Source organism: Coturnix japonica, chromosome Z (genome assembly GCF_054131305.1).
Source record: "Coturnix japonica strain WE chromosome Z, WE-NBRP24, whole genome shotgun sequence".
In the NCBI taxonomy this organism is placed as follows: domain Eukaryota; kingdom Metazoa; phylum Chordata; class Aves; order Galliformes; family Phasianidae; genus Coturnix; species Coturnix japonica.
In genome coordinates, this window is record NC_140702.1 from 25,144,564 (window position 1) to 25,158,730 (window position 14,167).

Genomic DNA, 14,167 nt, shown 5'->3' on the forward strand with positions numbered 1-14,167 from the left:
CACTTAGGCAACACTGGAGTAGTGCTGTAATTTTAAAACACAATCATCTGTTAAAATATATTTGAAAGAGCATTAAGAAGCGAATTATAAAACCAGCTCCCACAATTCAAAAGAAATAAAGTGAAACTGCAACACAGCAAATTTAAAATACAGTGGTAATAATTACTCGAGTGATTACACATACCAGGAAATTTTGTATATATCTTAAGGGACTAAATGTAAAAATATTCGATAAAATATTTTATTTTTGAATTCTGATTTCCTCTTACTTAAAAAAAAAAAAAAAAGCAAGTGCTGTTTCTAGATTTAAAATAATGATATTCTTCACTGAGGGTTATAGCTTGTATGAAGACATTTTTAAAATTGCTAATGTATGGGTTTTGGTTATAGCTTCTAAACCAATTAAGTGGTCTAGCGGCAAATTTTACTTCAGTTCAAAAGTTAGATGAATAAATATAAAACTAGACTACAACAGTGTAGTAATGAGAGTAATTATTAGCTTTTGTTAGAAAATATTAAGTACTTTAAGCAATTAAATTAGATTATATGCTAACCATGAAAGAAATGGACTCTCATTACATACATTTTGACAGCTGCTTTTCTCAAATCCATCTACCACAGACTGAAAAAATCAAATGTTTTTATGGGAGTGTTACTATCCAATGCAGTGTGAAATTAACAGAAACCGTGTGAAATGAAAGTCCAAACAGAAACACAGAACAACAGCACTTTCTTTAACAGTGTGTGGACACAAGAAATAATTACAAGGACCCCAATGATTATAATATGATAAACCCACATGGTTTAAAAGTAAAAATTTATTTGCCCTTCAAGTTGGTGCTTATATGCAAACAATTTGTTAGATTTAATAATTTCCAAACTGCTCTTGCCATGCAGCAGCTCAGTGAAGATGCAATTAAAACACTTCTCCCAGTGCAAAAGAATAACATGCACTCTGAAGGAATAAAGCTTTATACTATTTTCTAAAGGTCATGTAAAACAGGAAACTCAAATATTATAATAGAACAGTAGTTAAGTCCTGGGTTAAATGAAATCTTACTATTATAATACAGTTTCCTAGCACAGTAAATACAGTAAACGAATAAAACAAGAGTCTGAGAGTGTATTTCTAAAAACACACACAGAGGTTGTAGCTGTTTCTATTTTTTTTAATGTCAGAAGTAAATTTTCTGCCTTGATTCTCACAAATAAGGTGTATTTTGCCAATGACTAACTGAGGAACCTCTTAACAGAGATAAAAAAGTACAAAATTAAAGTTTATATTACAGTTGATAAAGTACTGCCAAGCTTGTCAAACAAAGAATCAAAATACACCCCAAAACCCTGCTACAGCTACTCATAGAAATAACTGAATGAAATCAGCAGTACTTATGCATCTCCCTACATGACAAATCAAACCCAAAGTACAACACCTCTCCATTTTTCACATTTAGAACAACCACCTGGGAACAAACTGTGCACAAATCATAGGCTTCCGCTCTGTGCATGTTGATGATTCAAAAGTGCATCTACATTCAGCTTCCTCCAACTGGCTATTATGCTACATTATTTCTAAGGGTACAGGTTAAGGGGTACAATTCATCATCTGGCATGACAAGAAACAGTTGAGAAGTTTGTCTCATCTCATAAAGAGAAAAACCTTTATTATCTACTGTAGGACAAAGGATTTGCAGCTATCTGCTATTTGAGGAACGTGCTGTTGCTGTAATTTATCTCACTGTATGGGTCATGAAGATGCACAGTGGTGTCTCAAATCTGCTTTTAAAGAAAACTGCATGGAATTTTCATGACATTGTGAATACTCCTAAAACTTACACAATAAAAAAGAAAAAGAAAAAAAAAAGTTTTTTCATGCTTATGAATTTAATAGGTTTCTGAAAATTTCTTCAAGGGCTTTTTTCTTTTATTTTCTTTTCTTTTTTTTTTCTTTCTTTTCTTTCTTTTTTTTTCCTTCAGCGATTACTTCTGACAAAGTTCTTTTTTGGGTTGGCACTAACAGTGACTCCTATTGAAAACACCAGAAAGGTGAGTAATGTTATCTCTTCTCCCCATGAACACTCTTAACAGAACTACCAATATCCTCTGATAGGTCTTCAGCTCCAAACGTACCTCTCTCTTTCCTCACAATAATAACACTCTTTGTTTCAGTGTTATCAAGATCCCTTATACACAAAGTTTTGTGAGTATGTACTGTGAGTACGTACACATATCTGCATATGAACAATTAGGCTAACCTACAGCTTAATTTACAATAATATAGAAAACTCTAGGAATGTAAAAACTGAAAATAAATAAGTTGAAAAATGCCCTTATAAAAGCTGTGTATTCAGTAACTTTTTCTCATACTTAGAAGGAAATATACAGAGGTTCTGAAATGCATGAAAAGACGCCAAATCTTCACTGTGCACGCTGTGCAATATGAATTGTAATGACTTAAAAAGAGGAAGGGACAGTAATACGCTGTATGGTTGTTTTGTTGAATTAAGTAACACAGTGTAACCACATTCTATTGCCAGAATAAGCTTTCACTGATCCTTACAATAACTTCAGTTTCAATAAAACTATGAAGCAGGAGCTTCAGAATCATGAAAGAATGTTAAGTAAAACAAAAAAAAAATTTAACGCATATTGAAGATTTTGTTGAGGATGGAAATAATGTTAATACATGCAACAGATTCTGTAACTTCCCTCCATCAATTCTCAGTCTAAAGTTGAAGCCTACCCACAGAAAAGGAAAAAAGAACCTCAACAACTGGCACAAAACATTAATGATCCTGGTTATTTACTTCAGTGAGTTCAGATTTACGAATGTTTAAGTAACTTAACCAAAAGTGGAAAGAAGACGATTTCGTGGAAAGGAAGAAAATTAGGAAAAAAGGAAATGAATACATCTATATCCTTTCCCCTTTATATACTAAATAAATAAATAATAAGCTATTTAACATAGTTGATATGCACATACACAGAGGCATACATACTATACAAAAGAACAAAGATGAAAAGGAGGGACCTGCTAATGAAAAGATTTTCTGCACATCTATCTAAACACATGAACACACTCCTTAAGCACAGAGTTTGAATGCTTTGAGTCACTGAAAGACTACAAGACAGAAGAAACTATGCAAGAGATAGGAAAACTGAAGAAGAAATCAGTTCTGAGAAGAAAAAAAAAAGAAATCGGGAAAAAAGTCAGGGAACTCAATATATCAGCAATTCAGAACAATTCTGAAAGATGAAGTGAAAGCTATACTTTTTAAAGGATCTGAGTTAAGGAAGAGATTGCTTAAGGGGTAATGCAGGGAGCTGAACTTTTATTTTTTTAACTCGGGCATTTACTACCTGCTTCACTGTGTTTATCCACGTGTGCTGGGTTTATCCCAGAAATAATGTATTTCTTTCCAAGTAAATCTACTCAAAACAAATACTATTTTAAAAACAGAATCAGACTCAGAAAGAAAAAGATCAAGATCGGGAAAAGTACAGATTTAGTGAGAACAAGCATTACTGAGGATTGATCATACAAGTGAGAAACAGAGTTGAAACAATCTCTTTCAAGGAAATACCCACAGTATGCTTATTCTGTATCATTTATATGACAAATACTAAATATTGGAGAGAAAGCTCAAGTGACTCTCATTAATATCTAATTATAAATTATACATTATAAAGATAAGAATATATGCACATGTTCTATATAGGAAGATCCAATCCTTTAAAATTAAAATATTTTATTTAAAATCAGAAAGCCTACACAGTCAACAAAAAGCACAACTTCCAACTGCATTCTATCTTGTGATAGTTGGACTTGATATTGTATAAACACTTATCCCTCCAGACATCTATTTTTAAATGCTTTGTTTCATCTATAAAATTTTAAAATAGAAAGGATATAATTCAATTACAGTTTGCTGAAACTTTTTTTTTTATTTAGCTTCTGTTTTTCTTCAAAGAAAAGCCTCTTCAAAAAATTATGTCCTCAAATACAATAAATGTGCCAGTAAATGTCAAAAAGGGGCAACACAAGAAAGAAATATTCATGACCTTAGAAAGCAAACAGTCTAAATATCTAGGTACTAGTGCCAAGCATTTCATAAAAAAAGCTCTGAGCAATTATGTAATAGCTACAAATAAATTAGGCAAAATTCAGAACTGCTAGGTAATGGAAGTTATACAAGACAACTGAAAAGCTAAATTGTCATCTTCTGCAGCTTCTAGGACAGGGATTGTTATGAGGCAAACATATTCCCTGAGCTGTGTCAATTGTATTTTTATTAGTGGCAGTTTGTATATTTATTTTTTTCTGAGAGTTCTAAGTGATCTCTCACCACAAAGATGTAGCAGGTACTGATTTGTAGGCACTTCTACCCTAACTTTGAAAAGCCACTGTTGATTCTTTTATCTTCTCCTTACTGGAAGCCTATGGTTTAAATTTTGCTTGAAACAATTTTCTGCATACACTGACAAAAAATGACTAGTCCAACTACTTTTGTAAGGTTGAACATTGGAGGCTTTTATTTTTCATTAAGAATGCAGGTTCTTTTTCAGTTGTTCTTAGCATTATTGCAAGACCAGACCCTTAAAACATCTAGTCTAGTTTCATATGCTAGCTTCTTTTTATCTTTGAATACAAAATCTCACTTTTGTGTTTCTGAGAGCACAGCAATCCTCACCCTCTGCCAACTTCATAAGTAATAATTTGCTTAAAACAAATTCCCAACACTAAGGATATCAATAAAACCCAGAATCAAGGCATAAAATTGAAAAGACAGTTACACAATTCTGTGTGTGCTTGCTGCCCTGGCTCACTGTTATACATCCTCACATCAGCCTAATTCATTTGACACATAGTCTTCCCACAGCTGAGAAATCCTAGCTTTCTTACTAGATCTTAGGGAAAGCTTAAATACAAAACCTCCTATGTTTAAGTAATGTTAAGTTTGTGACACAAATCAACAAAAGGCAGGAAATTCAAAGATAACACTGACACTCCATGCTTAATTCATGATTGTTTAACAAAAGAGCCAAATGATACGAGGAACTAATGTCAGCTTTGACTTTACTCTGTCTCTGTTCTTGGGCAAACAGGTGTTTATCTTGGAGATTATACTAATTCAGCCTCTCCTGTCAGTCTATGTAAATGCTACTGATTATTTAGCGTTTAACAATATGTTGGATATAAAGAAAATTTAAACTCTCATTCAACAACTTAGAATGTTATATTCTAACAAAAATCTAATAAAAATGTATTTTTTTAAAAAATTATGCGGGGCAGAAATCATCACGCTATGTAGTTATCAGAAGCTATCATGTAGTGCAAAATAGAATAATATATTTATTATTATTTTTATTTATCAGTTAATAACTTGTAGCATCCACTCATATTTCAGTTCTTCTTTGAACCCTCTTCTGTTTTTTTTTGTGTAACATACCCAATATTTCAGGGTAGCAACTTGCCAGAGAAAGTAATGGTACCTACTGCTACATTATCACTTTATAATCAGAGGATTTTAACTATCAGATTTCAAAACACATTTTGGTACTTTTATATTTTTTTAATATTAATTGCTTATAAACACATCTAGCTATTCTGCTTACTGCTTTACTGTATAAAGAATAATAATTAAAGAAAATGAAATTATTGTAATTATGAAGGTCACATGTCATAGTCTTTCCTAGAGTACATGAAATTGGATCACATGTTTGTACCTATAGATTAAGACTAGGACGACCTTTACACTTCTTTCTTTTTTAAAAAATGGCTCTTATTATTTATTCTGTAATTATTTTATTTCTCAAATACTTCCTAATATCTCAAGTTAATTTAAGTTGTACTGGACATTAGCAATGTCACTTTTTACTTTCTCCAGTTGAGAAACAGCAGCCACAATAAGTAAGTGGTAAGTGCTTTTGCATTAGCAGCTGAACACTTTCTGAGAGTTTTTTGAAGCTCCACATCTGTACTTCATCAAGCTGCAAGGAACCAGCTCAAAAGCCCAGGTATGTTTTGAAAACACAGAGAAAATATCTACAGTAATAATTAAAAGCTGGTGTCAAGACTCTAATTTACAAAGCAAAAGCAAGAATGTGATGCTTAATGTATCTTCACAAACAAAATAAATGCATTCTTATACTAGGTAGTATTAGGAACTTCAAACAAAAGAACAGAGTCACATATGGCTCTATGCTCCCACTCATTGTCTCACAAATCTCTGGATGCAACTTACCCACCTCCTGGTGGAAGCCTGAAAAACTAAGCTTTTGAAGCTGCAAGTCTTCGTAAGACCAGCAGAGACCCAACTAAATGATCCCACAAGAAGTCAGGCATACACGTTTTAGCAGATTTCATCTACTTGCCACAAATACAAAGAGGACACGAGGGCCTGAAAGAGCTCAGAGGAAGAAAATGGCTCCACTTTCCCTTTGTGGAAGCGAGGCAGCTTCTTTGATAAATGAAGTTCAAAAAGAACCGAACTTACAGCATGGTAAATGATGCTTGTTAAACAAATTTTCACTGTCTCTCACAATTTAATGTAAGGCAGGATTAAAACTTCCAGACAAAGCAAAAATTACAAATTCTATGTCACTACATGGTTTATTTTGTATTTTTGGATATCATGAGCAGACGAGAACAATCATCAGGCTGGCATGCCGAAGGGTATAATGATAATCGATTGGTCTTAATAACTGAATAAAAATCAGACAGTATCAGAAATATTTTGCTGGATTGCCTAGTGATCCTTACTAAAATTGTATAATTTTAAAGTGAAAAGACCTTGTCAACTGTCAACTACATTTTTTTTTCAGAATCTCAGTATATGAATGTAATAACTGAATGCCTGCAGAATTCAATATATCAGTGACAGATAAGTATTAATACACAGAAGTCACCAGAAGCTCAGGTTGTATGAGTAGGGTTGCCACATATATTCTTCGCTAATTCATTCTGTGAAATGCACCTTCCACCTTTCATCTACACCTGAACACTTGTTCTCTCCTCTCATTTTTGCATAGGCAAGAGTTTCACTATCCTCAGTGTTTTGCTTCAGGTCCTCAGTGTTTGTTTTCCCACACGGGGAGAAATCTTGTTTTTCTCTCACTAACTGCAGCCAATGAATGGTGAAATAATTCTGAGAACACTGACTCTCAAGTTGTGGATTCTATTCTTTCCATTAGAATAACTTCCACATGGGCTCCAAATTCAGTAGGGACAGGAAACAGAGCTAGTAGATCTACAGTACACAGAGACAGTTTCACTTACAAAATATATTTGATACCTCTGACATAGCAGTGAAAAGAAATATCTGCACTGTCCTTTTGAGTTCTGTGGAGAGAATTCCCTTGCATGAAATTCCAGCCAACTATTTCCATTCACAGATTCAGAAATTCACCTTGGCCAAAGTCAAGAAGATCTACATTTTCAGTTTTGACAGGATCTATTCTGCTCATGGATGTATAAACAACTGCAGATCAGAGCAAATGGTAGTTCTGGCCCACTCTCCCTCATGTTCAAATACTGAACTCTGCACAGCACTGTACCCTTGAGCACCCATGCAAACTCCAGTAAAGTGCAAAATCTGAAGGGAAAAATAAAACAATGAGTTTGTGACCACTGGAAAGGTAATTTATCACTTTGACATAGTAATTCTTTATAAAAGCTATGGGGTAAAAAGTTAAAATGAAAAAGAGTGAATGAAAAACAATCCAACCACTCACAGCTTAAAGTTTGTAAATCCTACCAAAATGTTGAAGTGTAAGTGGGAGTTTGACATTTGACAGTATGATTTTACTGCAAAAATAAATGTCTTAATTGAGAACAGTATGTTTTTGAAAGAAAAACCAACAACAACAAAAAAAAAACGAAATAACACCACAAAACACAACAAAGTACTCTGCAAGTATACGTAAGTACTAATGAGTTTTCCTGTATTGAGTACGAATCATGTTTCTCTATCTGGTCTACCAAACAGAAAGCATACTTCCTAAAATGCTTCTCTCTTTTTCTTAATCATAAATACATTTTTAAGGGAATCATTGTCTTCATTTAACATACATGGCCTACAAAATGCAATCAATTCACTCATCACAGCCTGCTTCATCAATGCTTTCACAGCATTTTAAAATGCACATACCCTCTTTGATTCTCTCTGAAATGCTCTCCAGATTTCCAGGACAATTAAAAGGACACAATACCCAGACTACACAACAAATGCCAGTTCAAATAAGCAATACTTCATAGCATATACATTTATGGTGACTTTCATATTTCTCAGCACAGATCTTTTCTAGCAAGTCAAACGTGTCCTATTTTTATTGGAATAAGTTTTGAAAATGTGCATTTAAACATTCCCAACATTAATAGAGTTTCTATACAAACCCAGTGGAGCAAAAACGTTACATACCATAGTCAGTGATCTTACAGGATACTAAATACAGTTCTTTCAGATTCCGGCCTTCTTTGGCAATCACCTCCACACACCTGGAAGACATACAGAGTAACATCACAGTTAAAGAACAATAGGTAATTTTTAAAAAGGAAGGGCTCAATCCATAGCTGTTATATAATGAACCTCATTTTTTTTTATTCTGTAAATTATTCCACACAGTTCACTGAAAATGCATATGGCAGCATGCAGGCACATTAATGAATAAAACACTGGAGAAAAACATTATTTTACATCGAATGTTTGTATATCAATATTCCCCTAAGTTTTTCAATACACGAATAGCTTGAATATATATAGAAAAATCCTCTAGAAAATAATATGTATTCTAATTTCCACTTATGTGCTACTGTGTAACTTAGGAAAGTGTCTCTTGAAAGATCTAAGCTTTGAGTTTTCTTCCAGATAATTACTATAAACGCACTGTAATGCAAAGACTAGAAAATGCTACTTTAAAATAATGTTTACATTTCCTCAGTGATTTCTTTAGGAGCCAACATTCCTTAAGTCATTAAATACTACATGTCATTGCTGTTCTATGGTATACAAGCTACAGGAAAGGTTTAGATTGACTGTTAGGAAGAATTTCTTTACAGAGTATGGTCAAGCATTAGAATTGGTTGTTCAGGGAAGCGGTGGAGGCCCAGGTGGTATTTAAGTGACACCAATGTACTAATGAAAATCATGATTTAATGGACTCAATAGGTAAGGCTCTTGGTTGGACTTTGTGGTAGAATCACTCAGAATCATAAAATTTCTCAGGTTGGAAAACACCTTAAAGATCATCAAGTTCAATCATGATCTTGAAGGTCATTTCCAACCCCCATGATTCTATGAGTCTACAGAAGTTGTATAGATGAGAAGACAGCACATTTGTTTGCCTCACCACAACTACGACAAATTTTCATTGAAACACAAAAATTACTTGATTTCATGTAAGAAAAAGAAAAGCAGCAAGCACAAAAAATTATAAGAAAATTTAAATTCTTATAAAATAGTAGATTATTATATACTTTTGGTGAAGTTTATGTTGAAGTATTATAAGCATAACTGCTATATTTATAAATGCATTCTTTAGAGTGCATCACTCCAAACGCCTGTTCATAAAATACATTTTTAGTGCCATTAATATAAAATGTGCCACTTGTTCATTAGATCAGCTACAGTCATGATTAGGTTAGTCTCCACACAGAGATCCTTTAAAAAGAGGATTTTAGAGCATAAATCATAAGAATTTCTTCTGATCTTGTTTATCTGTTATCTGATCCTGATAAACCATTTAATTTTCAGAGTGATTCAGCCACAATAATCTATTCTGACTCTTCAATCAACTCTTCTACTGTACACAAAATTAAATTGCATCCTAATTTTGAAAAGAAAAAAAAAGAAAAAAGAAAAAAAGGTCTTCCTGAATTTGTCATAAGTTTTTGCAAAATACACCCACACCTCCTGGGGCCCTTTTTTTCTCCACTGCTATCACTGAATTACCTGTCTATCTGATTTTACTGTTCATGCTGCCAATTTTAGATTTTAAAAGCAACCACTTAATTCTTAAAGATTACAAAATACAATTACTTAATCATAGCCCTTCAGATGTATTTGTCCTCTGTCTTTTTCCTCCTAAAATCTAGAACAGAAAATAACTACTATTAATAGGATACCATGCCTCTGAAAGAGTACCTTAGTCAGAGTCTTTATCATTAGCACATATTTTCAGAAGACCTTTGAAAATTTTGTGAACCTAGTATTTAGAAAATATTGGCAATGCTTGTCCTTGAAAACAGATCTTCTTAGTTTACAATAACACAGAAAAAAGTATTTGACACAGTCTGTCCTGACCCAGAATAAAAACAAAGTCAACCTTCAGATTCTTTACTCACTTAATGAAGATTCTCTGTTAACATTAGCAAACATGACAATTATTTTTCTTTTAGAAGTTATGTCTAGACAGTGTTTTTTAACAACTACAAAGTACATACAAAACAACTTTTGTTTCAGTAAGACATCATTTTGATAGAGGCACCAGTCTTTGTTAACTTACAGTGATCCCTTCAAATAGTGCTGACCCTAAGCATTAATTTTCTTTCAAATGGCTTGACTGTTATTAGTTATATATTGGAGTCTGAACTTAATACTACCATTAATTAATCATTTCTTCCTAAATAGAAATGAATAAACAAGCAAACAAATAAATAAATAATTTAAGCCATCAATCCTTCACAACCTTTAGCTAGTTTCAAAAACCAGAAAAAATAAGAAAAAATAAAAAAATTAAAAAGTAGCTTTTGAGTATCTCACCTCTTGTAATTGTTTTAAAGACAAGATCACCTAATATCTAAAGCAATGAAGCAATTATATTTCCAGTTTGGAAATGAAAAATGTCTAATATAGCTTAAACATGGAACTTAACAAAATTCTTTATCAAGCTTTTATAATCTGCATAAATTAATCTGCATAAATTGTACTAAGTTCAGTTTTAATTTCCATTATCCACTCTATGGATCATCCACATGTACATTAATTTCAAATACCAAAAGAGGCACTTTATAAGGCATCATTAGCCTATGCCCTATAGAGGGTCACACAATACATAATTATTAGTAACAGCTGAAGCCTTTACAACATATGGAAAAATAAGAGCAGTTTTATATTTATTATTTTTATCTTTTTTATCTTTGTTGAACATGACAGGAAAGAACAAAATGATATTAACCTTTTCTAGAAAGCAAAGATCAAGTCATGATAATTCTGTTGTTATAATCCATCAAAATTATATCCTATGATTGTCACATCTATCTTTTGAAGTACATTCTGTTGAATTAGACAAATCTAGGGTGGCATGAGCATCTGCATGCTTTTTAGGAGTATACATTTTAAAAATACTCATTTTCTTAATGTTTGCAACATTGATTGCAATACCTTAACCAAAATAAAATACCAGGTAAAGAAAAAGTTTAATCTTAATATATTACAATAATAATGGTAAAAAGAATTAAAGTTATTATTTAAAACAGTAACAAATGACAGAGTTATGGAAAAATAGACAAACGGAGCCCAGAAACACTTGCAGACTAATTCCTGCCTGCCAGGGAGCTAACATGATGTAACTACTGTATGCCAAAGCAGAGGGAAGAAGAACCTTTTCCAGTCTCTTAAGTGAAGGGGTCTGAACAAATTTTTTCAGTTCATTAAATCAGTTTTAACTGAAAACAGTAAAACACCAAGATGAAGTAAGTAATTTACAGAGAAACAGACACTTCTATTATAGTTTTCCTCCAAATGTATTAAAATGCAAACATTATTCCAGGAAGAAAAGCAATTTTTACACTCAAAATAAATTACTAACAATGATCCAAGGGCTCACCAGCCAAGTGGTAGGGAAATAAGACTAAAATTTCAGCTTGAAAAGTATACAAGTATGAATATATATGAGTTCACCAAAACACAAATCTCCTCTTTTTAAATCAGTGTTACTTAGAACTATATAAGACATGAAAGTATCAAAACATGAAATACTTCAGGAAGGAATTCCTAACTCATTTAAGCTGAAAATATAATCCAAGAAATTCTTATGATAAGTTTTTCCTGTATCCACTAAATATTTGGTGAAGGCTGTTCTCTGATAGACTGATGTGCAATTCAGTTTTATTGCATTGGATTCTAAGAGTAAGAAATTAATATCACACACTATGCGAAAGTGGAACAGCATAAACTGATTTCACAGAAGAAAAAAAAAAAAAAAAAAAAAAGTCAAATAATATTTCAGAGACCAGGCACATAACTAAAAACACACATACCTAACGCTAATTTAAACTAGAGCTACAAAACCACAGATGTTTGAAGGCAACTAGAGCTCACTCACTCCCTTAATTTTGAATGCATCTGCACTGCAGTGCAGCACCCTAAAGTTCAATTTATAGTCTGAGATCAAGAAGCCTCTTACACTAATAATTCCTAAAAATGTCATCCTGTTTGAAAAACCAAGTAAATTACAGGAAGAAAATGGCATTGCTACAATGCTGCTAAAATTCAAACAACTTATTTCAGGAACAAAACTTTCAGTCTGGGTTAGAGAAACCATACAAACTTACACACATTTACACATAAATGAATACCAGACCAAGCAGACTACATTTGTGGACAAAAAGTTACAGGCATAAAACTTTTGTAAACAAGTCTTTTCTGCAAAAGCAACAAAACTGCATGACTGAGAAACTGATAAGTCCACTGATGACTTATAACTTAGGCCTATAATCTTGATGGCTCCCACATATGCATAGGTACAATTAATTCACAAAGTCGAGGTTTCTGACATTCCTTTTAGACAAGAGCCTGAAAATGGGAAAAATATGATCAACAAGAAAATGAATCACTCAGAAAACACTGCTCTTCCTTCAGCCAATGGAGCCTTACATTTTTTGACTTGCTTAAGGTTAATGAATTAAACTATGAAACTTCCACCAGTAAGAGTCCAAACATTTTTTAATCATGCTAAAATAACTGTCATTCAATTAACACACACAACTGTTATTTTTGGTCTGGTTCTAAAAACACTGGAAAATTGCATTTGTAACAACTGAAAGGAGCTAACGAGAAAACACGACTAGAGCATTTGTTATGTAAGTGGCCCTGGGAGACCTTGTTATAGTCCGAGATGTTCTTCATCCCTGAGTGAAACTAATTAGAGTTGGTATGCAATGGCTAAGAGATCACAACTTGAGGAAGTGATTTTATATATTTTTATATACTTATACATATAACTATACAAATTTTTTTTTTTTTAAACTTCTATGGAGAAGAAAAAGAAAGGTAGGGTCATATTAACACACTCCCTTGAACGATTCAAAATGAACATCAGATTGTTTATATGGCTTCTTTGCATTTGATTGGCATAATTTCTCTCTGAGCAGAAAAGTGAACACTTCACTACTATTCAAAGTATAACCACAAGTGGGAACCAAGTGATCCAGCAAAGAACTCTGAAATATGCAACAGAAAAACAGAAATATTGCACAAAGAAATAGATAGAATACAAAAAAATGCTAGTATTTCAACAGTTAAATTTGAATAGGGATAGAAGCTGCATACAAAATAGTCATTGGTTTTGATAGCTTAATTTCTATGGAAGGCAATGATGCAATAGAGTAACAAAGTCTCTTCGATTAAAAAACAACAACAAAAACAAAACAAAACAAAACACAAACAAACAAAAAAACCCAAACAAAATAAACAAAAAACGCATCATCAACAAAATACAACTCTTAGCACAAAAAGCAAATACAGAATCTTTATACACCAATGTACTCTTAGGCCCTTTGCACTCCTAAGGAATAAATGGGAATGCTAAAATAGTGAAAGAACAAAAATATAACTGAAAGAGTTATAAAAATTTGTAAACCCTCAAAAAATAAATGATGAATTTTACAGTCTGCTGGCTAACTGGTCTTGGTTTGACATTTTCTTTTGTTTATCATCGTATTTACATCATGAACAACAGCTCAAAATGTATACTGTCTAATACTTTAAAAGAATGCAAGCCGTAATTTTAACTTGTCTTCACTTCTTACACTGGCTAAACATTTCTACTGTCATTTGAACGTTTCAATATCACTCAAAATATTTACTTTTAAAGTATTTTTAATTTAAAGAGTAAGAACTGCATCTGTAAGAAACAGTACTAATCACAGAGGCAACAGAACTGTCTA

At 32.6% G+C, this 14,167-nt stretch overlaps 1 protein-coding gene across 2 annotated transcripts in view; it reads right to left on the reverse strand.

Annotated features, from left to right (window-relative positions):
- The window catches only part of FBXL17 (F-box and leucine rich repeat protein 17), a 280,832-nt gene that overhangs the window by 90,892 nt on the left and 175,773 nt on the right, over positions 1-14,167 (reverse strand). The window contains exons 7-8 of one of the 2 annotated variants that reach the window (XM_032441230.2): positions 8,421-8,497; positions 6,527-7,595 (exon numbers count right to left, since the gene is read on the reverse strand). In XM_032441230.2, coding sequence (XP_032297121.2) covers positions 7,528-7,595; positions 8,421-8,497 — 145 coding nt within the window. In that variant the 3' untranslated portion in view covers positions 6,527-7,527. Of the gene's footprint in view, positions 1-6,526; positions 7,596-8,420; positions 8,498-14,167 lie in introns of those variants that run through there. The other variant, XM_015849457.2, reaches the window with a different exon arrangement.